Genomic DNA, 27,692 nt, shown 5'->3' on the forward strand with positions numbered 1-27,692 from the left:
ATGGGAGCAAGACTAGTAGCTACCCCCATTGATACAAGTCACAAGCTTTCTGCTTCTAATAGAGAACTGTTGAAGGATATGTTATTAGTTGCATTAGCCAGTTCATGCATGCCCCTAGAGATACACATGGTAGCAGTAACAGAGAGGATTTTATGTTACTTGAAGAGTATTCTAAGGAAATTTTTTCTTTTTGCTAAGCATGGCCACATGAAATTGGAAGCCTATATAGATGCTAATTGGGCATGTAATATTGATGATAAGAGGTCAACTTCGGTGTACTATAGTATGGTTGCAGGTAATATTGTTTCTTGCTCCAAGAAACAATTAGTGATTGCTAGATCTTCAACTGAGGCAGAGTATAGAGTTATGGCTCATGGGGTTTTTGAGTTGCTTTGGCTTTGGTACCTGATGGAGGAATTGGGTGTTGAGTATGATAGACCATTGGTGTTGTATTGTGACAATTAGGCGGCCATTGATACTGCCCACAATCATGTATAACATGATAGAATGAAGCATATTGAGGTTGACAGGCATTTCATTAGAGCAAGAGTGGCTTTTGGAGAAGTTTGTCTACCTTTCATTGCATTTGAAGAATAGGTAGCTTATATTCTTACCAAACGAGTCTCCAAGGCGAAGCTATAACGTGATACAAGCAAGTTGGGTGTGATTGACATCTATGCTCAACTTGAGGGGGAGTGTAGAGAAGATGGTCCGAATGGCTCATAGCCCACAATTGTGTTTTATTTTTGTTTGTGTTCTGTTCTGTTAATGGATCTTTTATTATGGGCTTGTTAACATTAGTTTCTCTTGTTTTAATTAGCTAGGCACCCCACTAATGGCTTGTAATTTTCTGTTAATTAGTGATTAACCATTTTAATTAAAAGGATTAGGGAAAGGAGAGAGTGTACGAACAACTCATCTCTTTCATCCCTTTCTCTTCCATCATTCTCTTCCTCTTCTTCTCCTTTTGCTGTCTTCTTTGCTTCTTTATCTTTTAATCATATTTTTATTTTCTTTATTTGGGATCGTTTTTCTTCTCCAACCCCATGTAGTTGGGCAAGGCTTTGAGGTTTTGAAATGTATTACATATGACAAATACAAAGTTCATGGGAAAATTTGTGGCAAAGCATGAGGCTACTGAACCAGTGAAGATATACCCAAGGTAAGATATATTTCGTCCGCCGAAAATTCCCTTTTCAGGTTTAACTACTGCGTTTCAGACCTGTAGTTGTAGAAAAGAAAATAAAAGTGGAAAACGAAATCAAGTACCATGTCTGAAGATTTTTTATTTATGTATCTCATTTTGATCACCATTTTTTTGGTAAAAGAAATTCATTAATGGAACAAAAAGACTACAATCCAAAAGAGAAAAATAGAACAGTAAGCAAACAACTGACTAGGGACTGATGATTAGGCCTAGACAGCTCTTCTCCATTCAAACTCTAGAATCATTTCTAACCAGCCCAGGGGAACTTCAAATTACTCTCCCTGAATAAAAGAAAAAGATTACTTCATTACAGATTGGAACAGATCTCTGAGAATGAAGAAGCTTTTCTTTGGACATACAACATCCTTGTTGCAGATACAACCTATCAGCACTTGGTTCCCCAATTCCAAAATGAAGTTTTTGATGCTAGCTTTTGTGCAAAGAGAACAACTTGATTGCTAAAGCTTCTGCTTCTAAAGTTGAAGTGCAAGAAGCAAGCTTACCTTAGTTGCCAAAAAATTTGCTATGCAGAACCATTTCTTCTATACCCTCCAAAAAGTATATTTCATTCCTTCATTGCTAACCCTTCACATTTATGCAATGCTTCATGCAAGATCAAAAGCATTCTGAATTGAACTGTGACATTCATAGGGATAATTGGAAATTTTACTTCAAATCTCCCATGCAATATTAGCAGGGCATGCAAACATTTCACTTTATGACCATCTTTCCACTTCCAGAACCCGGATGTGTGTTTGATCTGGATGTTAGGTATTAAGGGGATATCAAGTTGTTAAATAACTCAATTATAAATCCTGGAAAACAGTATGGTTAATATCTCCAATAAGATTTCCTTGATATGTCATATGCATCAGGATGGTCCATGAGTGGTTTAGGGAAAATATCAGCTTCAAGACAGACAAACTTAAGTAAATAAAGTTCTTGCCAAGGAATTGAAATCACTGAAATTCTGATTTTTTTTATTTTTTGTACTTAAGGCTGCATTTGGTAGAGGTGTAAATACAAAACTCCATCGGTGGAAATAAAAAAACGCTCAAATGTATCAGGGTAAAAAACAACTAGTCGAATGCATGTTTTAACTCAATTATAAATCCTGGAAAACAGTATGGTTTATATCTCCAATAAGATTCCCTTGATATGTCATATGCATCAGGGTGGTCCATGAGTGGTTTAGGGAAAATGTCAGCTTCAAGACAGACAAACTTGAGTAAATAAAGTTCTTGCCAAGGAATTGAAATCACTGAAATTCTGATTTTTTTTTGTACTTAAGGCTGCATTTGGTAGAGGTGTAAATACAAAACTCCATCGGTGGAAATAAAACACGCTCGAATGTATCAGGGTAAAAAACAACTAGTCAAATGCATGTTTCGTCCTCACAGAGGAGAAGGCGTTTGAACTTCGAACTTGGCATAATGAGAACAAATAGAGAGAGAGAGAGAGAGTCATACGAGGATTGAAACCATGATGGAAACATGAGGGTTCCGATGAAGATTGAAACCACGACGTTGAGGGTTATATGTTTCTGGCGAAGATTGAAACCATGTTGGAGTCGGTGATGAAGCTATTGCTGAACGGGTTCTGTTTTTGCCTTTGTTCCCAAGCTAAGGAGGTAGATGGTTACCGGGGCCGACGATGAAGCTTTTGCCTCTGTTCCCAGGGAACTGTTTCTGCTGAGTTGGTGATGGTTGCCATGGAGCCGGTTTCCATGGAGAATGTAGGTGGGTTCAGATCTGCCGTTGCAACCAGTTGCAACGATGATGATGGAGAAGAAGAGAGAGAGAGATGTAATAAATACATCGAAAATTTTTATGTATTTATTACATCGATTATTGATGTAATTCAACGGTAGCATGTAATTTTACATCGATTTTCGGTGTAAAGTTACATGTTTACCAAATGCTTGCAAAATCGAACCGTGATGTAAAATTTACCCCGGTTCGATTTTATACCTCTACTAGACACTGCCTAAGTATTTCCACTTCTGCAGAGTTGCGACCCGTTGGTTGGAGGACAATTCTGCAATGTTATCCACAGAAATGGAGACTATGAAAAATAAGAAAAATTGGTGTTTGAGCTAATTTAAGAATTAAAAGTGTCAAGAGTTCTTACAAGCTATTATTCTTTTATTATTTAATTTGTTTGATTTGATATTTTAACCATGTTATAAATATCGATATGCTATGTTGGTACATTTTTTTACGTTTTATTTATTTTTTTCGAAACTGGTTCTAGGGGCAGTTATAAGGCCCGACTATCCTCTGAACCGGTGGCTGACCCGATACAACCCCTGGAGGGGTGTATCGGTAAGCCATTGGCATGATACGTATTGATACTTTGAACCTTGATTTTAACAGTGATACTATTACATTAGGTTTTAACATATAAAACAATTGAGGGTTTGTTTGGTTTGCAGTTGGAATGGGAATTGGAATAGGAATCAAAATCCTTTGGAATCGAAATTGGAATGGTCCATTTCTATAGTCTCTTTGGTTTAGACAGGAATGGAAATGGGAATTGAAATCAGTAGAAATGAGATTTTAATTTCCAATGAAAGGGCAGGGAATGACTATTCTCTCAAATGGGAGAATGTCATTCTAGCAGGAATGGGAATCGGGTTTTGATTTCATCCAACCAAACAATTAGAATTGGAATAGCCTATTCCGATTTTGATTCCAGACCCTTATTCCCACGAACCAAATGGGGCCTAAAATCAAAATCCTATTTATTAATGAATAGATGACCTTGAAAATCGATAGATATGATACATTAAATTACTATGCGGTAAAATATACTACAATATGTATCAATATTTAGAACTTGATGTAGCAGTTGTTTTTGTGTTCAAAAACTAAACCATACTTATTGGCTAATATCCCCTAACCCTTCTGCATTAGGGCTGCAAATGGTATGAGTTGTTCGAATTTGATCTACTCCATTCTGATCCAATTTTAGCTGATGTTATTTAAAAATTCTCATTTTGTAAATGTGATAGATTGGAATTTAATTCGACTAGTTATAGATCTCTAATCAGACATAGGATGGAACTTGGATAGTGCGTTTCTTTTGTCAGATCGATCTTGGATAGAGGTACATCCTATCCGATTAGAACCCTACTCTTTCCTAGGATAATTTGATTTGGCATGGTCAATGACTTGGTTAGGAATTAGGACCATCAAAGTGCTCTTCACTCGGACCTCACAGCCACATTCTACGTGTATTGGGAACATCTCCCATGAATAATAACAAGTACGGGAGATGTTCCCGATGTATGGCTGGAACATGTGAGGTCAGTGTAAGGAACGTTCTGTAAGGAGTAGGTCCGGACTTGCCTGCAAACATGCCTAGAAAACCAGTGCAACCTAATCCCTAGAAAGCCACTTGAGAGGCAAGCGCCTTTTTGAGAGAGATAAAATTGGAAAGGCCAAAATCACTGCAAAGCTAAAAAAATAAGAAAGGAGTTAAGATCTGTGCCCCACAAGGGGGCACCCCACAATGTCCCACAACACATCTCCACCATGTATTGGGAACATCTCCGATGATAATATCAGAATCGATGATGTCATCATCGCCTCATCGAGAAATGTTCTCAATACACAATGGGATGTGCTATGGGACGTTGTGATGTCCCACAACACATCTCCACCATGTATTGGGAACATCTCTGATGATAATATCAGAATCGATGATGTCATCATCGCCTCATCGAGAAATGTTCTCAATACACAATGGGATGTGCTATGGGACGTTGTGGGGAGTATATGTGAACTCATAAGAAAGAAAGAAGAGGAAAAGAAACTGGTACCCTGATTGATAGGGATAATCATGGGCTGGGCTAGGCTGGGTTTTTGTAGGGCATTAACAGCCTTGAGGCTTGCTCTGGCCAGGCCAGGCCCACACTTGGGGTTTGATAATACATGTATGATTACTTTTTTATGAGTATGATAATCAAACCCATTATCCATCATATATTTTTTATAAAATGGTATCATATATACATACATATCATATATAAATACATATTGAATACCTAAGGATTTGCTGTTAGGATGGGCTCCCCACAAGTGCCCCATAGCACATCTTCTCCATGCATTGGGAATATCTCCCCATTCTGTGGGGCGCACCCAATTGGAAGTCCATCCAAATTCATGGATTTGTAGCTGTAGGGGTGCTCACGGTTCAATTAACCGAACCATGGTTGTGGAGTTATTTTTCGAACCGAACTGACCTATTGTTTTTTTGAATATTCGAACCAATGCAACCAATTAACCGCGGTTTGATTTTTTGGTTTTTTATGCATTCAAAATAAAAATAAAAAAAAAGAAAGAGAGAAAGGTCGTCGATCTATCTGGCCTCAGGGATTTTTTCCCATTGGGGAAGAAGAAGAGAGATGAGAGAGAGAACTGAGAGATGAGAAACTGAGAACTTGGAGGCTGTCAGTCGGTCTGGGGAAGAAGAAGACTAAAGATATGAGAGACTGAGAACCGAGAGTGAGAGACAAAGGAAAAGATGCTTAGTTTGAGAGAGAGAATTGAGAGATGAGAGACTAAGAAATCAAAAGTCGTCGCCCGTTGGTTAGATCCCAGAGGTTGTCGATCAGAGACTCGGAGGTTGTCATTCGGTTTGGGGAAGAAGAAGACTAGAGAGATGAGATCGAGAGACTGAAAACTGAGAGTGAGAAAGGCGTTTAGCCATTTAAGATTTAAGTTAATTTGATTCAAAGAGAGGAAATTATTAAAAGTTGTTGGACTATCAGATTGCACGGGGATGCATGTCGCGGGCGGATATGTGTCGCTCTAGATCTGCAAGTCTGCAACAACAAATATAATATATAAATCATGAAAATTAAAAAGCCGAATCACCAAAAAGAGAGTCAGAAAATGACAGAGAACTGTATTAAAAGTTAAAGGAGAAAATATATTATAATATATTATAGGACAGTGGATTGTACTTAAAAATAAAATAAAATATATAATGTATTATATTTTATTATATATTAGAAATCTACAAGAAGCCTATTCAATTTTAAAAAATATAGACTATTAGTATACATATACCGGATGGTTCGGTTAATTGTCGATTTTTTGTAAAGGTTAACTAAAACCAAATTGGAATTGTCAGTTTTTAAGAATACAAAACCGAAACTGAATCGACCGGCTCAATTAACTAAGTTTTCGGTTCGGTTTCAGTCGATTCGGTTTTTCGGTTTTTTTGGCTCACCCCTAGTGGGCTGTACCTGGTCATAACTGATCATCATCACGATTCCTTATCTCTTACCCACAAGAACTCTGTCCACACTTACCCACAAAATACTACACGTGAACATCTCTCTGTGCATAATAACATAAAGCATAAGAGATGTTCCCTATATGGGGATGTGATGTCATGTGGGTAAGTGTGAATAAAGTTCTTGTGGGTAGGAAATCCATCAAGCCTGTATTAGTAGGAGCTTGATTGTTGAGACTGGTTTTAGCTTTTAGGCCCCATTTGCTATTTACTTATGTTCTTTTATTTTCTAGGTTTATGACTATTTTAGTCATAAAAATTTTTATGACTAAAATTTTTATGACTATTTTAGTCATAAAAAATTTATTATAAAAAAGGGGCATTTTTATCACATTAAGGTGTTGGCAACCGGGATCTTGGCTGTTTGGACTTTGGAATAAAAAAGTTGAACCTGCCAACGTGTATTTGAAATTGCCAAATAATGACTATTTTACAATATTTTGCATTTTATGCTAAAATTGAAAAGAATACAAATATATATATATATATATATATATATATATATATATATATATATATATATATATAAACAGTACAGATACAGATAAAATAATATAAAATGTAAAGTTTTGCACTCTATATATTTATATTTATATTTATATTCCTTTCAAATTGATTGGAAAGAATACAAATATAAATATATACTATGCAAATATATACAACATAATACAAAATATAAGGTTTTGCCCTCTACAAATTTAATTTGTATTTATATTCTTTCCACCGAGCCTTGGGTGTTTGTTTGAGCTTCCGAGTTCCCTCTCTTCTCTCGGCAGTGCACCAATACAAAATATAAGGCAGAGCAGAAGGGTAGGTCGCGTTTGAACGCTTGGGGTTCGTCGTGTACAAGTCTCGCCAAAGCTAATCTGTGACTTAAGCGAAATTCCTTTAATCATTCTCTTTCAGTCTCTTCCAATGTTTGGTTTCCAACCTCACCACTTACTCCTTCAATTCGCCAGGATTGGAGACACGATAACCACCACAAGCTATCTCAAACATTTTCCAGAGTCTGCTTTCAAATGCCTCCTCTCTCACATCTCAACTTCCAAGGATAAGTTATCCTCTTTTACAGTTTCTTACCTCGTAAACTCATGTGGGCTCTCATCAGAAACCGCTCTTTCGGTTGCAAAGAAAGTCCATTTGAAGTGCCAAAGCAAACCTGACTCAGTCCTGAAACTATTCAAAACCCATGGATTCACCAAAACCCAGATCGTAACCATCATCTCCAAGAGTCCTAATGTACTCCTGGCTGATCCACGCAAAACGGTCGAGCCCAAACTTCAGTTTTTCAGGCGTGTTGGACTTTCTGTCCCCGACCTTATGAAGGTCCTCTATTTGAACCCTGGAATCTTCAAAACGAGCTTAGAAGACAAGATCATCCCTTCTTGGAATTTTCTCAAGACATTGCTTCACACAGATGAAAAGGTAGCCTCCTCGATCATGAACGCCATGGCCAAAAGGGCTCTCCAACATTATTCACTGAAATCATTGGCACCAAAAATTGCATTCTTGCGTGATGTTGGTGTACCCGAATCCAATATCTCAAAAATGCTCCTTCTGTTGCCAACTGCAATACGTCGAAGCACTTACCGGTTTAATGAGTTGGTCAGGGAGATCAGTGAAGTGGGTTTTGATCCCTCGACAACATTTTTTCTCAAAGCCCTGCATGTGAAAGCAAGTGTAAGCAAGGCTACATGGGAAGCAAAATTTGCACTTTTTAGGAACTTCGGATGGTCTGATAACGAGATACTTTTGGCGTTCAGAAGGAGTCCCTATTGCATGCTTGCCTCAAGGAAGAATATTGGGAGTAAATTGGACTTCCTGATGAACAAACAGAACCTAAAGCCTGCAGATATTTGTAAACATCCGCAAATATTTACATATAACTTGGAGAAAAGGATTATTCCAAGATGGTTTGTTACTCAGGTTCTACTCTCAAAGGGACTGATCAAGAAGGATTTGGCTCTTAATACTGTATTCAGTATTTCTGATTCATTGTTTCTAGAGAAATTTGTGATCAAGTATAAGGATGAGACTGCTGAACTATTAAAGGTCTACCAAGGCAAGTCATGTATTTTGTGATTCAACGACTGGGTGGAATGGAAGTTTTCTTCATTATATAACCCATTAGAAATACCAATGTTGGGTTTTCACCAAAGGATAAACACTTGATCCTTATTTATTTGCATTATTGATAGATGAATTGACTAAATATTTTCAAGAGAAGGTCCCATGGTGCTTGATGTTTGCTGATGTAGTATTAGTTGATGAAATTGATGTAGGATTAAATGCAAAATAAACAAGAGGTTTTAAAATAAGTGGGACTAAAATTGTAAACCTTCTTGGCTGAACAGAAAAGAGAGCAGAATAGACTGGAGTGTCTAAGCTCTCGACCCCCACTCCAAAGAGTCACTTAATTAAATAGAATGTATAGTTACAAGAATGCCCATGTGGGGTAGAAAGAAAGAATTAAAAGGAATGCATACAAACATAAAATAATGAACTGTACAAAAGGGACTATCCTAATAAAGTACATTAAGTTTCAGAGTCTCCACATGGGCAAAATTGTGTTGGCAGTCTATATTAATGACATAATTATCACAAGGAGTGATGGACATGGTATTGAAGAGCTCAAACAGTTTCTACAAAGCAAGTTCTAGACTAAGGACTTGGGGCACTTGAAATATTTTCTAGGCATAGAGGTAGCAAGGTCAAAGTGGGGAATTTCCCTCTCACAAAGAAAGTATGTGTTTGACTTATTAGATGAAACTGGTCTATTAGGGGCAAAACCAATGGATACTCCTATAGATCCGAATTTGAAGATGTTTGATAGTGAAGGGGAGCCCCTGGTTGATCTTGGACAATGTAGGAGATTAGTTGGGAAGCTGATTTATTTAACCATCACAAGGTCAAACATCTCTTTTAGCGTTGGACTATTGAGCCAGTTTATGCAGAACCCAAGGACAATCCATTGGGAGGGTATTGTTAGAGTGCTACGCTACTTGAAGGGTGCTCTAGGTCAAGGGTTGTTGTATAAGAAAGGGAGAGACCTTTCCTTAGAGTGATATATGAATGCTGATTGGGCAAGATCAATTACACGTAGGAAATCAACAACTGGTTATTGCACATTCTCGGCAGGGAATTTGATTACTTGGAAGAGTAAAAAGCAGAATGTGGTGGCTAGGAGTAGTGCTAAGGCTGAGTATAGAGCCATGACCCACACTACATGCGAGTTGGTGTGGCTAAAACAAATTGTTACAAGAAATACGAATGTCAGTTACAACACCCATTAAGTTGTTCTGTAACAACCAGGCAGCCATTCATATCTCTTCCAATCCAGTGTATCATGAGAAGACTATACACATAGAGGTGGATTGTCACTTTGTAAGAGAGAAGGTGGTTAGTGGAGAAATTATTACCCCATATGTGAAGTCTGAAGATTAACTAGCCGACCTCTTCAACAAAGGCTTGAGTGGTGCACAGATGAAGTATATTTGTAACAAGTTGGAGCTTTATGATATATATGCTCTAACTTGAGGGGGAGTGTTAAATTAAAGTGTTTGTACAGGGTTATTTTAGTCTTTTTCCCTTTCTTATTTATGTTTTTATTATCTTTGTTCTTAACTTCTTAAGTCATATAGTCAGGGCATTAGTGTAATTTTGTTCTATTATGAATATAAACTAATATGGGCGGCAGCTGGGTCTCTCAATAGAGAGAGTATCTGAAGTCCTATTATCTTTGTATCCTCTCTTCTCTCTACTGTACCTTCGTATTCTGGGATTATACCTGGATTTCTACCTGTTTATTTCTCAAATACAGGCCTGATCACACTTTGAAACTTGACAGGATAGATCCATTAATTTTGTTTAGGAAATGCTGATAATTTATAGAAGTTTGCTACATTAGCAAAGGGTTTGCTTTAAATATCTCCTTTCAATTAGCAATTTATCATGTGATCATCAACTGAACTGTGCCAGGGCTAGGCCACTTAAACAAATTAGCTGTGACGCAAAGTGGCATTGTTTGGACAATCAATTTCATGGAAAGGCTCATTCCACCTATTCATTTTGAATTGTATCTTATTTATTTATTTTTTGATAAACAAAGTATAATTGCATTTCATTCATGAAATGGAGGCAGGGCCACCCTCAAAATCATGTACCAAAAGTGCCTTTGCAAGTATATCTTTAACTTTCAGCTATACAATTAGCAAACTACATAAAAAAATGATAAAATTCCACCTATTCAAGAAACTATCTATAGGTGTATCTTTGAAAGAATTCAAGATCTGCACCAACCACGCCACTATCCATTCAATCTTGCTGATCATGCTTTCAATTGGAGCAGCCTTGGGTTCAGAAACTCGGCTGTTCCTTTCCTTCCACAATCCCTTGCAGAGGGCAAGGGGAAGAAGATTCCACAACATTTTCCCTCTAACTGAGAAGCCTGCTGAAGACCAAGAGGCTAATAAAGATGGCAGGTCAGGAGGAACCACCCATTATTAAAAAACTGAAGGAAGTGGGCCCAGACTAGATAGGTGAAAGGTGCTGTGAAGAAGAATATGGTTAACTGGTTCTTGATCCATACAACACAAGCTCCACAAGTTCTCTACCAGCATGCCTCTACTCAGTAGAGGATCAATAGTTAAAAGTTCTTTCTCTGGCTGCAGTCCACAAGAAGAAAACCACCTTGGGCAGATCTTGGATTTTCCACATCAAGGTCCAAGGGACTGCAGGATTTGAAGGTGATAGGGCTAGCCTGTATCAGGATCTGGATGAGCAAAAACCCGATGTGTCGACAATCCATACTCTGCAATCTAATTCCTCCAGTGAGATATGGTATCTTATTTATCTAATTATTTATTTATTTATTTTCTATCCAGATGCATGCTTTGATCTACATAAGCTCAATTTTGAGATGTCAAACTGTCAAGACAGACCTAAGTTTTGACTTGAAATTCCCAAAGGATTAAAAGGGTGAGATCTATATGATAAAATTCTATTAGCATTTAGTCAGTAAGGCCCATGGGAACAATCTGATACTATAGTTAAAATAAACTCCGTAGCAAGTGAGCTAAACTAACTCAAAAAGTTTTGGAATTGATCAAATATCTCCTTTGCTGAAAACCCTGTAAATTTCAATATAGATGTATAAAACAACTGAAACAGAAGAAGGGCAAATATAAGCCTGTTAGATTTCGAATTATGGAGTACATTTGATGGGTAGTTTTGGTTAGTTTTCCAATTAAAAATGCAAGGTAATTAATTGTCTGGTTAGTCATCATGGTTGAAATGTTGTTACTATTTTAGATCCTACAGAACAGTTCCATTGAATTGTGGCTTCATATCTTTGTAGTTTGTACAGGTGCATGGGAAAATCATTAAATAGGCGGAAAGGAAGCTGTTTGGATAAAAGCCTTGGTAATCCAATTGAAAGGAAAGGACTTGTATTGGATTCATATGAATCTTACTTGTTTCAAGTTGGGTGCAGGTTCACTAGACTGAATTGGTTTTGGTTTGGTTGCAGCTTGCAGGTTGAAGCACTGTAACCCAAGTTGCTGTGTTTGGCTTGGGTTTAGCTTTGATCAGAGCCCATTCTGCTTCATTACAAATTAGAAACTTCTTGATTTTTTATCCACGTTAGAAGCTTACAGGTTCCACATTTGGTTCAAGCAAATCTACTAGAACTGCAAAAGCTTTGGAATCACATTAATGGAGAAAAGTACAATAAAAGAACTTACATTCTTTCTCAAACTAATGGCAGTAGTGCTTGCTCGCTCTTGAATCACTACATATTTGGAAACCTTTTTCTAGCTAGCAAGGACTACTAAGTGCCCGTTTTGGTGTTCTTTCTTACTATGCATTACAAGGGAATCAGGGGTCGGAACATAGAAGGGTGCACATGAAGTCCACTGACCATACTATGGAGAGGTTCTACAGGTTTGATCCCGTGCCTCCTATTTTGGAGGGATGCCAAATTGGAGTTCAGATCTGGTCCTAATGAAATCACATCTGTGCCAATCGGAGATGTGCATGTGAGGTGCCTGTGAGGCACGTTCTGTGGGGCACAGATACGAACTCGGTCCTAACTCTTAACAGAAACTGTTTCAACAAGCCATTGGATTGGGAACATCTCCCTTGTTCTTCATGGTGGGATGTTCCCAATGTATGGTTGCAATGGCTTTGGCTTGTGGGGACGATGTCAGGACCAGATCGGGACTCTGCCAATTGACCATCTCAAGAAAGAGATGGTCAATATGGTCTCAACACATGGTCCGAATTGACCATTTCAACTAGTGTGCCAGGTGTGGGGTTGGGTGGGGTCAGGAGTGGCTTTTGGCTTTGTAGGATGAATCCGGATCTTCTCTTTCACAGAGAACTCTTCACACCTACTTCACATCATGTTCCAGTCATACATCGGAAACATCTTCTCTATTTATATGTTATTATTTCACGATAAATTGTCTCAATACACGGTGGGATATATCCGTGAGGTCAGTGTGAGGAGAGGAGCAGATCCCATGCACTGAGGTTGGTCTGGGGAGCGTTCTGAAAAACCCGTAACGCAATGTCAGCTAAGTTATACAGAGCGCTAAATTTTGTCCCAACTACAAGCCTCTTCCATGATATATGTATATATTTTGCTTTCATCTTGTTCAGTGAGATTCGTGTATGCAATTAATCTCTAATTCAGATTAACTGAAGGTAACAACTGTTCAACAAGCTGTGGAACCCATGATAATGCTTCATGTAGGCCCACATGTATTTAATGATTGACATGGTGGCATGGGGCGTAATCATTGTTCCACAGCCTGCTGATCAACTATTCCATTCAGGTAATCTTCCATTGGGAGATTATTTTTCAGAATGCATTGAAAATATTTTCCATACTTTTTCCAATGGACGTGTGGAAGGTGCTGTGGGATGTTAATCTGATTTCCTATTTTGTTAATCTTGGACTCGTCGTCTCCACTATCGTTTGATAACGACCGAAGTGGCTGGAGAGTGGACTGAATGATTTAATGCAATATTTTCCGATAAACAAGTTATTAACGAGGATGTAAACTCGCTGCAGCCCGCAGCCGTGCTGTGGCCTGTGCCTGTGCCTGTGCCTGTGGAGTGGGGTCATTCAGTTGTCGTTTGTGTGACATTTGACTATGGACTAAGGACTGGTCGGTATTGTTGGGCTGTAATCGAAGCCCATAGTCCAAAACTCCAAATGGGCTCTGAACTAAGGCTCGACGCTCTAACTGTGGTTCAACACGGCCCCACCTCTGGAAGCCCACACTTGTTCTGAGCTAATCCAGGTCGCTGACAGCTCTAAAGGCGATTCAAATATTTTGCATCAGCGCTACCATTCCATTCCATGCCAATGGTAGCTTGGCATTGCGACTGTTATTATACTGTTTTCCTCGCGAAAAAAGAAAAGCTTTACGGAATTTGTTTATTCTGTGAAGAACTGGAAAGGTGAGAGACAAGAGAGAGAAAGCTCGTGGTGCTCAAATGGCCGTCTTCATCTCGCTCTTTTTGCTTCTGTCTCCTCCTCCTCTGTTCCGAGCTCTGCAACTTATCGGAGAAGGTTGAACGCCACGATCCAATGGTGAAGGATACGGAGCATTACGATGTTCTTGGTGTTAGTCCTTCCGCTTCGGAGGAGGAGATCCGGAAGGCCTACTATCTCAAGGTTTGCACTTCATATTCTTAATCCTAGACTACGAAGATCTGTTACGTAAGTCGTTAGCTTTAATATTAATACTATGATACTCTGTTGGTTTTGGTAAATTCTGTGTTCTTTACTTATCCTTCAATTTGTTGAATTTTAACAAGCTCTTTTTTTTTCCTTAATTGAAAGTTAGCTTGATTTGATTAGTTCTACTAGATTTGGTCGCGTATAGTAAACTGCAGTGATAAATGGATACGATCAGTATCGAGGTTCTCTTGTATCTGCTGAATTGGAAGTATTTGTTTTGTTAATGTTGCACAAGAGTTGATGAACTTTTGTGTTCTCCACTTGGCATTTCTTGACTCGTAGAAATATTACCTTCTTTTCTGGCTGTTTTGGTTAACCATAATCAGAATAGAGCAAAGTAGGTGCATAATTGACTTAAGTGGGAGATAAACCATGTAATTCAATAATACAATTACTGATTCTTTAGAGTTACACCTATACTTCCCGTAGAACTCAGTCTTCCTTTCATTCTACCTTATTGAAGCTCGCTTAATAATTGTGCAGGCAAGACAGGTTCATCCTGACAAAAATCCAAATGATCCTCAAGCAGCTGAAAGATTTCAGGTATGTCTAGTGCCAATTTATTCATTTCCTATTTTGATACCATCATTCTCTTTTTCACTTTGGCATTTTTCTCAAGTTTGAAAGTGATGCTGCGTCAACCACAATCACTCAAAACAATCTTTCCTACCAAATTTATTGGCAATATCTTGCAATTTATATGCTACTGCAATTTGAGGAAAGAGCCGTTTTAATTGGTGTTGATGAACAATGTGAGACTGGATTTGAAATTGATCCACCGATATTCAGTTACTTCACATGTAATCTTTTGGAGATTCTTTGATAATCGAATCTCAATTATTCAACAGGTACTGGGAGAAGCTTATCAGGTTTTGAGTGATCCTGTGCAAAGAGAGGCATATGACCAGAACGGAAAGTACTGCATATCTAGGTATGCTGGAAAAATTGCATCATTATCCCCATATGCAGTGAGTGTATACACATGCACACTGCATATATGGGGATAATGATGCCTTGAAGCTAGATGGTTTTTTCATATCCACAACTTTTTTTACTGATATAATACTGGCTCGGCAATAAAGTTGACTTGGATCCTTTCCTGTTCAAATCTAAATAAAAAATAATTTTGGTGTTATGTGGATTAGTCTTTGTTAATTAGAATTCATTGATCTGAAGCTGACCCAACTCTCTACGCTGTTCTGCACAATATAGATTTTGACCATTTGTTGGGTACTGCACAAATAATTTGCTTATGATTAAGCATAAGACAAGTCAACTTTGTTCATGAATTTAATCTTTTTCTGTAATTGCATGGTAATAACCTACTTTTATTAGTACACATTCACATTTTCGTAAAGATGGTTGCTGTTGCTCTATTGCTCCAAAATGGAATCTATGATGATCATCTAGATTTAACACTGCTTCATGTTTATTGAATTATATAAGGGAAGAGATTGAATGCATAAAAGCAGGATAATACTTTATAATGATAATTTTTCTTTTCAAATTGAAACGATTTATATCTTTCAGTCTTAGCTTATCCACCAGAAATGATTAAGGGGGAAGACATAATGGATAGACCAGTAAATGGATTATAGTCAGTTTTTTTTTTTTTTTTTTCCATCTTATTGGCTGAAGAAGATAAAGAGCTCTTACTTGCTTGGTACCATATCAAGTCTCAGTTGAAAGCTAAGAGAAATCTAAAACATTAAAATACCTTATTAATTAGTTAAATATTAAATATAAGTTGAAGAAAGCCATTAATTTCAAGTGCAAAATGTGGTACATATCAAGAATAATAGAGATGCTTCATAACAAAACCATAAGTTATACTGAGGGCTGTGAAGCACAATCAAATAGTACAAGTACTGTTGACAGTGAAACTACATATGTACAACCTCCACAATCAGTTTTTTATTCTCTAGAATTCACATCAGCAGCACCATCTGATATGATTTTGAGATTTTTTGCCCAATGTTCATAATTATGAAATTTCACCATCCTTTTACCCTTTTCGAAGATTATATAGAAGGAACAATGACTGTTGCTTCACTGCTTATGTTAGTCATCACTTATGATTCAAGCACCCATAGTGTGATTTTTTTTTTTTTTTTTTTGTATTGGTTTATTCTGTTGATGAGCTGCCATTTTCATTTTTGTAGGGAAACTATGCTAGATCCTACTGCTGTTTTTGCACTTCTATTTGGAAGCGAATTATTTGAGGATTACGTAGGACATCTTGCTGTGGCATCAATGGCATCCTCTGAATTGGCTACTGAATGTGACAACCCAGAAAAACTACATGATAGATTGAAGGCAAGTATGTTCCATATTAATGTGTTAATTTTTTTTATTTTTTATTATTTTTGCTTTTAGCAGAAATTTATTTGGTGTATCCCCCGATAAGAAGACATCAAATATAGAAGTAATATTTGGCAGCAATCTATTTATAAAATCAACTTTGTACTGAATATTTATGATGACAACAAAATCATGTCTGCTGCATATTTCTTCTAATAATATAAAATTTCTAAAAGTTCAGGAAGTATTCAAAATCCTATTTGAAAATTATGTATCTGAAAATGCAGTGACCACCATTCAGTCTAAGATATAAAGAAAGACATCCTTCACCATCCTAACCAACTTCAACACAAAATGACAAGTAATTTCCAACTTTGATGTAAATATCCTTTGCTGGATAAAATAAAGAAAAAAAGCAACTTAAGAGACAGACACATGAACATACTTGAAAATCCACTGACCAAAGGGAAATGATCAATGTTACTTTAGTTATTGTTTTATTGAATTGGATGCAAGGAAGCTGTTGTGATTGCTCTGGTGGCCAGATATGCTTCTGGCTAGAAATTTGTGACAGCATGTCGCCCCATGATTTATGGCAAGAGTGGATAAAAGATATTTGTTTCTATCACCCCATTGCAATAAACAAGATTCGAGTTTATATAACAATTGATTAGAAATGAATTAATGCTACCTATTTTTAGTTAGCAAGGGATGGGTTCATTCTACTTAAAATGGATCTGTACTATCCTGAATCTTGTACTGCTGCTTAGTCCTTATATAACATTTATGTCAAAATGTGGATCAGATTTCAACACTAGCAGTTTATGGATTTTGTGATTAAAATCATTCACAAGTTAGGTGTCGTGATTGAGTCATAGGCTTGTCAAAATGAGCAAGTTTGTCATATCCTTGAAATCTATCATTTATATACTACTTGAGTTCTTCAAATTCACAAGGTATGATCTTGCTTGTGGTAGAGCAGTGACATTCTAGAAGAACATTTGGTAGGGTGTTAGTCCACTTGGTAATGATTTTCCATGATTACATTCTTCTTCTTGCTATAAAATAATATATTGCTTGTCAGTCTTCATCTGGGATTTCATGGGATCTAGGTCTTGAAGAGATCGTAGGGACTTTTAGAGTGTGGATATAGCTTTACATTTTTTTACCTTCTCTTTGAGGTCTACTTTGATAGCTTTGGAAAGAATAGGGGAATTTGATCTTATGACCTGCTGGTTTTTATTTGTGTTCCTTCTTTTTCTTTCAAGAAATTGATCTGAAACCACCACCTCACTTAACCATTTCTTATATGTGCTTTCTGGTTAGGTCCTAAACCTAAGGTTAGAGCTTTCTATATTCCATTTGAGAGGTCATACACCAAAAAGTCAACATCTGTGAGATGCAATAACATCATAGAAGGTTGACTCTTTCCTCCATTTAGGTCTGCAAATCGGGTACCTGACCTGAAGAGTTTACACCGTATCCCATTCAAATTTAACAATCTCTCAAGCCAAGTTGCATCCCTACCCCCATGTAGTGAGAATGGGCCAAATGGGCCTTAGTGTTCTTTATTTCTTTTAAGTAGTATTTAAAAGTTATGTTTCGTAGTTATGGGCCTTATGGGCCTTCATTTATTTTCTTTAATTATTTCTGTAGTGCTGGCCGCCTCATTAAGGGCATCCAAGTAATTGTACTCAGACTTAGAATTATTAATAAAAGTGATGAAAGGGGGCTAGAGAGAGGTTCAAATTCTTCTTTCTTCATCCCTTCTTTTCTTCTTCCACAACCTATTGCTGAAACTTCTTTCTTCTTCTTTCTCTTCCTCTCTTTTCTTCTTTTCTTGCATTATCTGAATAACTGTAGGTATAATTTTCAACTATGATGAAACCTACCATCTTTTTTGTTTTTTTTTTTCTTGCAAACTTGTTGCAGAGATTTGCAGTCACTTTTATGGGCCTCTTGGAGCTAGATGGCAGCAACCAAAACATATGCCGTCATTTTTCTCCATAGCCTTTTTCTTTCTAGTAGAAGAAGAGGCAAAGTTATGTGGAGATGTGTGAGAGATGCTATATTATGGACAATATAGGAGGAGAGAAATCTTGAAAACTTTACAGGACAGAATCAACTGATCAAAGAAAAGATGTCATTACAATAAGTGTGGCATATTTGCTAAGAACTAGGGAGGAATTGAAAGGTTACCACATGGAGGACCTAGTTTGAGATTAGAGCCACAGAACCAATTCATCCACCTTTAGGCAAGTGGATAGCCAAAAATTGGTCCCACCTAATAAAGGAATGTTAAGCTCAATTTTAATGGCTGTTCAATAGGGAATCCAAGTTTCTTATGGATAGGAGATAGGAGTCACTAGTTATGAAGGGATTTTTTCATAGGTTGTGGGGGTCCTATTTTAGATTATTTCAGGATCTTTTGGTCCAGATGACTCTTTAGGAGCTGAACTAAGGGATTTTTATCTAAGGATTGCAAAGTTTGCAATTCATCAGTCCCATGGGGCGGAAACTGGAGTCACAAGTTGTCATTGACTATTTCTTAGGGGGAAATGAATGGCCTTGAAGATTCAGGCACTTAATAAGAGAAGCAAAAGCCATACTTGTCACACACACACACAAATCAAAGTCCATGATCTCAAACATTAGTACCTTATTTAGATGCATCAAAAAATCATCCAATACCATAGCTAATGGATTAGCCAGACAAGGTGTGGGAGGTGAAATTTTTTTATGGTGATGCATCCCTACTGAGATAATTGATTGATTTGGTTGTAATGACATTTTCTTTATTTCTACTATTTATGTTACTGGGATAGTTGATTGATTTGATTGTAATGATATTTATTTTTATTTCTACTGTTTATGTTTGGCTCCCTTTAAGGGATGGGTTTGTTTATTATGTCTAGCCCAATCATGGGCTTATGTATTATTCTCTAATCTACTTTATTCTATATTAATAAAACCCTTTGATCTTATTAATGATAAAAATAAAATCTCAGTTTACTTGTTTTCTTGACTTTATATCCTATAGGGTTGTACACAGATCGGTTCGGTTTGGTTGCACACGATTTTGTCAACCAAACCAAACATCTTGGGTTTGATTGTTATGTCAACCGAAACTGATCTAGATGGAGCAAAAAATGACTTGTCAGAACCATCCCTGATGATCAGTTTGGTTGGTTTAAACTGAACCGAGATCTCCTTGATCTTGTTTGGATCTGCAGAGGGAGGAGGGTGAGAGAGGGGACTTTGGTAAGGAATGTTGAAACCCCCCCCCCCACACACACACAGAAAAAGAGAGAGAGAGAGAGAGAGCAACACAACATCTCGCTCATCCATAACGACATAAAAGTCCATAGCATAAATACCTGCTGAAGGGTCATACTTGATACCCAAATTGATATGTTCCTAAATACCGAAACCAAAGCATCCAATATCACTGAAATTCCTCCTCAACAGCTCGTATTCCTTGACATTCAACCCACTCTCCAAAAGTCGCATACCTTCTCACCTGTCTGTGGTGTACCATGTAGTCTTCTTATTACATCTTATACCAAACTGAGCAGTGTACCTAGCCTTTGAGAAAATGGGGGTATGTCCATTTAGATGCTCCAACACCTTCGCAGCTCTGGTGAGATGATCTCCACTTTCACCGACGGAGGTGTTGAGGACTAGAAACGGGGGTCTGTCCATTCACCACTTCCCGCATTGGGTTCAAGAGCTTCTTCTCTAAAGCCATTGCTCTCCACAGTTGAGGTTACAGAGGCAACCAAGTAGGTTGAAACCGACTTGATTTTGATTACTGTGGACTTTGGAGATTAAAAGTCACAGTCACATTATGCCTAGGGGCTACACCTTGAGACTTGTACACTTACATTTATAAGTTAGGTAAGTCTTTTTTGAATTTTGACCTTTGTTGTAATTGGGAAAAGGGAAGCAGGAAATTGAAATATGGAAGAGAGGGAGGGACGATTCTCTTGGTTGGTTTGGTCAGATTATGTATATTTCTAAATCAAAGTTGAACGGTTTTATTTGAGAAGCAACCATCTCAGATCGAGTCAGTCTGGTTTGGTCGGGTTGGTCAGTTTTGCCATTTTGTGGACAGCCCTAATATCCTTGAATATAAGGATTGCATGGCCATTAACCATCTACTTCAGCTATCTCAAGGAACCAGCCAACCTAAAAGCTTAAGCTGTTAGAAAAGGTCCTTGAATAGGTATTTATTCTCTAACATGCCCCCTCACATGTAAGCCCATTGGTCGTGAAGCGTGGACAAGCACAGGCCCACTCATACCTTGTGTTGGAACTTAATTGATTATAATGGGAGTGATGAAGACCTAACACTAGACCAATTGGTCAAGCAGGCTCTGATAGCATCTCAAGGAACCATTCAACCTAAAGCTGTTATATGTATTTATTCTCTAACAAGCAGCTAACAGTAGTCTGAAACTAAGGGATTGAAGTGTTAAAATGCAGTTTATAATATTGTGGTACTAACTGATTCAACTCCTTTAATTGGGATCTACATATCTTGGTCATCATTCAGTTTAAGTGCAATCAACTTCACTGGAATTATTATGATGATACTAACCTCTTCAGTACAATGATACTTTACCTTAAAAAAAATTATTATGATGCATTTAAGCAAGTGATTGGAGTGTCTTTTGCATTAGACATGTTTTAGCCTAAAACCTTTTGTTCATTTTGTTTACACAACTATGTTAATGAAGGCTGTCCAAAAGGAGAGGGAAGAAAAGCTTGCTCGGATACTGAAAGATTTTCTTAATCAATATGTTCATGGTGACAAGGAGGGATTCATACATCATGCTGCATCTGAAGCAAAACGACTTTCTGATGCAGGTTTGCTACACAGACCACCAAGTATCTTTCTTTCTGAAGTGGTAGGGTTGAGGTTGTAAATTGATAGGTTTACATTCTTGTTATTCTAGAATATGGCAGTTTATTCATTATAATAGATTTTTAGATTTTCCTTGTTGGAAATGACAATTAGATATAGTCTTCTTTAACCCATTGACCAGTTAACTCAATTCAATAAAATTGTATCACAACTATTTAGGTTAGGCTACAGGATTCCCATTCCACATTTCCACTCTATCAAAGGACATATCTTTCCTCAGCTTGTATGCCCTTTATTTTTGTGCATTACCTCAATGCCTGTCCTTGGCCTTCACTTTTCTCCTTCAGAGCCTTAAACTTGTATCACTTTGCTCTATTTGTGGAGGAGCTTAATTAACCAACATAATCAATTTCCCAACCTCTACTGGGGATACCATCTCAACTTTAATCTACAGCATTAGTATTCTATATAGTTCAAGATATATTTTCTTCTAAAGCAAGATTTTTATCTCTCTCTATCTCTATCTTCCCCTCCCCCCCCCGATCGAAAAAAAAACCTTGGTAATTGAATCACAATGCATAGTTTGTATCAAAATAATATTTATGGGCTGATGCAATAAACTGAAGACCTAGTTACTGAGCTACAGTTGTTTTGTGCCTTACATGGTGAAATTTTTTATGAGGTATTTCCTCGTGTTGAATATACAGCTTTTGGAGCTGATATTTTACAAACCATTGGCTACATATATGAAAGACAAGCAGCTCAACAGTTAGGAAAAAAAGCAATTTACTTAGGAGTTCCATTTTTGGCTGAATGGGTGCGGAATAAAGGGCATTTCTGGAGGTCACAAATCACAGCTGCAAAAGGTATCATGGGACATTTCCATGTATCTATCTTTTTCTTCAGAAATAATTTAATACAAAACCTACCTAATATATATTAAGGAAATTATTCCAGGTGTTTTTCAGTTACTGCAACTGCAAGAAGACATGCGGCGGCAATTTAAGATGGATGGTAGTGGCCCAGAAAATAACCTTGAATCACATATGCGGTTGAATAAGGACACACTGATGAACTCGTTATGGAAACTGAATGTGGTAGACATTGAAGTAACTCTTTTACATGTGTGCCAAATGGTAAGTCTCTTAAATTTTCACTGGCAATTTCTCAAACCAGGAAACTCTTTCATGCATGAATAGAAGTTTCTCTAAGGAAACATTTGAAGCATTTCTTGTTCTCAGTTAAGAGCAGTTTCCCCAAAAACAAATTAGCCATTCAATTTAAGGGATATTTTTCTTTTTTCTTCATTTGTTTTGGGATTAGTTCCCTTTTTGGGAACTATGACTTGACCATTATAATTATGTCCAAATGGTTGACTATGTTTATGATAGAAACTCATAAACATGCACAAATCCAGACCTATATAAATGGTTTTTGTTGTTTTTTATCTTCATAACTTATGTACTAAAGAATGAATTTAGATGAAAATGGATAAAAAGATCTTGGTATGTAAATGCATCTAACCCTTCAAAATGAGATTTGATATATGAAGTGAAATGTATGAAGTAGATCTCCATTTTCCATTCATCCCATAAATTTGTTGCTTCACATTTTAACATCTTAGTTCAGAGCATTATTAATGCATTTCGAAGGGAACTGTATTTTTATATTAAAAAGAAATGTGAACGTATAAAATATAATGGCATAATGTTCCTTGTTTGCACTTGAATTATTCGCAGGTGTTACAAGAAACTAATATTAAGAAGGAAGAACTTAAAGCTCGTGCATTAGCTCTGAAAATTCTTGGGAAGATATTTCAGGTAAACCATTTGTTTTTGTTGCAGTTAACATGCTATTGTCATTTCATAAAACATCTTTTCCTCATCAAAGATCTTCTGTTTATAAACTATAATATGGTTCTGACATAAAAATATAATTTAATTTATGCTGATCAAACAAGAATTTTTTTTTTGAAGATATTGATCAAACATAATTGGTTCATCATCAGGTAATGAAAACCAAAATTAATATTCAAACAGCTGTGACACAAAAGCATCTGTTTATCTCAGATGATGAACAGTAGTTAAATTTGGCATTGGGTATTCAGAAAAAAAAATTCTACTCTAAGATGGTTCAAAAAATATGCTCTTTGGTACTTTGAAATTAATGGCACTTTTGGCAAATTTTTTTTTCAGAGAGAGAAAAAATCACAAAATGGTGGAGTTTCCAAAAAGAAAAATGTCTCTGATGCTTATGAAGATGGAAGCAGTTCTGATAGCACTTCTGTTGAGGATTCACCAAGAACACTCTCATATCGAACTCCTCTAATCACTCAGGCATGCTACCAATCTCATTAAAGCTATTTATCATGTCTTGCTTTGACTTCATACATGAATGCATTCTAATACTTATTTACATTTTATGCTTCTTGTTGGTATAAATTTTACACTTGTGAACTGCTTTGTGATTGTTATGGCTTTCTGCAGCTGTTTCTCAATCTTGTCAATCCAGCATAGCTTTCAAGGTGCCAAGGTGAGGTGAGGCTAAGCGACAGGGAGGGTGCCTTGTCATCTAGTTGCCTAGGCGATGGAACTTTTTAAATAAAAACCATGAAACCCTAGGGTATAGCAACCAGCAACTATCTTTCATTAATAAATCTTCATAAAAATGTATATGCTTCATATTAAAACATAGAAAATCACATAATCATCATCAGAAAAAAAAAATGAAAATGAAAAGAAAGAAGAAAATGTAGGGGGCTAAGCCCCTGTTTTTTCCTAGGAAATGAAGAAAAGGTGGAAGGACAAAAAGAAGAAGATGAAGATAAAGAATCTTTTGATTTGACAAGTTTTATGTTCTTCCTTGTTGTACCAGGTAATGAAGCCCTTGAGGTTTCATGACAGCATACATCAAGATATATGTTGGTTGAACCCTAACAATTAAGATAATAATAAATATACACCCACAAAATGAATATTTTAGTTTAATCATCATTGCCGTTTAATGTATATGTTATTATTGTACTCTAAAAAACTAAAGAATTCAAAAGAGTTTCATGGTGGTATGTGCAAAAAAGGTAGGCAATTAAGCGAGGCAGCCCTCCATGGGCATCTTGTTGCCTAGGCATCATTTTGACAACTATACAATCCAGTATTTGAGCCTATGGAATATTAGATTAGTGGCTTATATGGAGGATAAATTTTGGTCTTATGTAGTTGTTAATCCATAAATGTATACATCATATGAAGTGGTTATCACATGCAGGGGCAAAGTATTGATATGATATGACTTGTATTGGGCATATTTTATTGTATATCTTTTGGTCTCCGATATGGCGATACACTATATAAATGGGTTTAGCAGATGTTAATGATTTTGTATGCTAAAGGACGGTAACGGCATGCCCCTGTCAAAATCTGACAACCAAAAAATTGAAAAAAGAAAAGATTTTTGGTAGACCAAACTCAAAAATTTTGGGTGTCAAGAGTATTGATACTTTGAACCATTAGCAATGCACATGTTTTTACCTTCATATGATGCATCGTGTACATCATATGAAGGGGGTATCGCATGCACTTGTTTTTCCCTTCTTAGGTATTTTCATTTATGACACCTAATAGGTATTTCTTTTTTCACCTTCATAATTCATATGATGCCTGTACATCATATGAAGTGGATATTGCATCCACTTGTTTTTCTCTTCTTAGTTATTCTCATGTGTGATACCTGTTTACCTGTATAGCAGTATCATGTCGAATACTTCAATTTTTATTGTAAATTCCATATCGAACAACCTGTCCAGCTGTGTCATTGCCATATCCAGGTCGCGTAGATTCTCATTCAGGATACCCATTGGCGCTATCTTTTCATCATACTGGAATTACCAATGTAAATTAGAAAGTCATTTCACATGCAAAATTTGTGGCAGAATATAATTGATTAGGCTCAGTTTGGAAGGAGTACAAATACAAATATGTAGAGTGCAAAACCTTGAATTTTGTGTTATTTTGTATTTATTTGTACTGTACATATTTGTATTTGTACTCCTTCCAAACTGAGCCTTAATTTCAACTTTATTGTCTGCAAATCATAGCAATTTGAGAACCGGTCTGTCATGAACCAATTTGCTAGTTAGTTTGTTTAGGTTTGCAAGATGTGGTGTTTTAAAAGCAAAGAAACAAGAGGAAGTCCTAATATTTCTCTCTATATTATGCACTTTTATCGTGATATATAAGAATTTCCTATTGATAATCAAATAGAACTCTAGTTCAAACTTTTGTTCTCTAGATAGTAAAATTAAATACTACAAACAGCACCCAAGAGAACACAAGTTATGGTCAAATACCAAGTAAGCTTTATTTGAAACTTTTAAAAGTAAAATTAAAATATGATATGATTTTTAGTACTCATCACTTTTAAAAGTTAAGTTATAGTCAAATTCTGCCACAAGTTATAGTCAAATACCAAAAAGAAGAAAACAAAACTTAATGTTAAATTTTACATAAATGGAAGCAAGCAAACAAAGAACAAATTTTAACAGTTCAATACTAACAAATACAAATGAACCAACCTATTAGGTAACACTGTTCTGCAATATTAACTATAAATGATCTACTTAATCTCCTTGTTTTCTTGTATTCTTGATGTCATACTTATGCTGCATTTGGTTGCAAAGAATATGGAAGTAAAGAAAATCTAGTAAGAAAGCAACTGAGGTCAAATCAATAGATTTGAGTCAACTGGATAAGAGTAGAGCTCAGTCTGTTACAAGAACATCCAGTTTATTGGCTAAATGCATGTGTTGCTTAATATATATTCGTTTTTAACATCCCTTGGCTCCTCTTCTCTGGCAGGGTATTGGTAGACTCTTCAGGTGCCTCTGTAATCCTGCATTTGAGGTGGACGATGACGAGATTGTGTACAAAAGCAAGTAATGCTTTGATACTCTTTCTATTTGTAGCAAGGACTGACAGCAGAAGCTTGTGAACATCAAATGCTACACCCTGGTTGAAAATCGTAGCCAAGGTGGAGTGGTGCAAGCCCTCAAATGTTGTATTTCCTATTGTTATATCAATTTTTTGTGTGCATGTGTGTATTTTTCACAAACCTCACTAAGGATTTGTTATGTACTAAAAGAACTGAACAATGGTTGCAGAAAGCTAGTCACAGCTGGCGATTGAATATGTATTAGGAATACAGAAATGAATGTTACTGATCAGCAGACTAGTCAATTTTTTTCTGATCCAAATTACTGGTGGAATTGCAGCATAAAATGTTTCTATTGTATTACTATCATGCAAGTCTCATAACGTTTAACAATTAAGTGGGTAGAGAAAGATCTGCTACCAACCATATCCCAACGATGCCCCAACAGGCCACTGCAGCTGCATATTGGGAACATCTCCCTTGTCATTCATGGGAGATGTTACATTGCCTCGTTGGGGCGTTGTTGGGACTGTGCGTGGGTATGATCCGAGCTCCAATTAAGTACCACTGCTATGATTGCCATTACCATCTGAACTTTGTAACCATCATGAATGTCCAATGCCCAGTCAATGGGCATCTCAAAACTATCATAAATCAGCCATTTCACATTCTAAGTAATTGTATCTTCACCCACGGGAAAAGAACTTAATATGACAATTTCAATGTTTTAAAAGCTGACCTCGAATTGGAACCACTTTGGCCACCAAGACGGTTCGAATGTTGGAGGGATGGGGAGATTCATCATATGGATAGCCAAATCATGTAGAGTGGTTGGGTGGAATTTCAAAAAATTTCTTTTTCGTATCCCTAATTTAGAAAAACTGCATTTTTTAAGGTTTGTTCTTGAAACAAACCTGATCAGATTTGATATCAAAAGAGGGAGAGAGATATGCTTAATACGGAATCTACACAAGTAGCTCCCAACGTAGGTGTTCACGCCTAAAGAGGTCACCAAAACCCGCTTCCATTGAAAATGACAACTTATGGTGAGGTATGATCAACAAGAATGTTCTTCAACAAGAACCATAATTCTTCAGTAAGAATCCAGTAATGTGTGAGCACGACTTCAGATTGTTTCTTCTAACAAGAAATAATATCAAGATCTAATCTTGATCAATTCCAAGAATGGAGATCAAACTGGGTAGGGGTGGCAAGAGCTAAGGGAGAAAACTGCAGAATGTTGAAAAGCTTTCAACTGAGAAATTGACCCCCTTATTCATAACCTTCTTTGGATCAACTTCCTAATCCAATTAGGAAAGTTTCTTGATCCAAATCTG

The 27,692-nt window shown here is 36.8% G+C and overlaps 1 protein-coding gene and 1 long non-coding RNA gene across 2 annotated transcripts; both read left to right on the top strand.

The window, feature by feature from the left end:
* The first annotated feature begins 10,836 nt into the window (after window positions 1-10,836).
* On the top strand, window positions 10,837-12,868 carry LOC148851793 (uncharacterized). Its single transcript, XR_016098709.1, has 3 exons — window positions 10,837-11,350; window positions 11,868-11,932; window positions 12,039-12,868. It is a non-coding gene; the product is annotated as an uncharacterized LOC148851793 (long non-coding RNA).
* Window positions 12,869-13,849: 981 nt separating this feature from the next.
* Window positions 13,850-26,677, top strand: LOC148851794 (DNAJ heat shock N-terminal domain-containing protein). The gene is made up of 10 exons (XM_088946326.1): window positions 13,850-14,195; window positions 14,745-14,804; window positions 15,110-15,192; window positions 16,424-16,577; window positions 21,302-21,431; window positions 22,137-22,295; window positions 22,387-22,565; window positions 23,169-23,249; window positions 23,625-23,765; window positions 26,283-26,677. The coding sequence occupies exons 1-10, from the start codon at window positions 14,109-14,111 to the stop codon at window positions 26,361-26,363; spliced, it is 1,155 nt and encodes a 384-aa protein (XP_088802452.1). The 5' UTR covers window positions 13,850-14,108; the 3' UTR covers window positions 26,364-26,677.
* Window positions 26,678-27,692: the final 1,015 nt, after the last annotated feature.

This window comes from Nelumbo lutea, chromosome 5 (genome assembly GCF_056320005.1).
Source record: "Nelumbo lutea isolate HS-2025 chromosome 5, American lotus-T2T, whole genome shotgun sequence".
NCBI lineage: Eukaryota > Viridiplantae > Streptophyta > Magnoliopsida > Proteales > Nelumbonaceae > Nelumbo > Nelumbo lutea.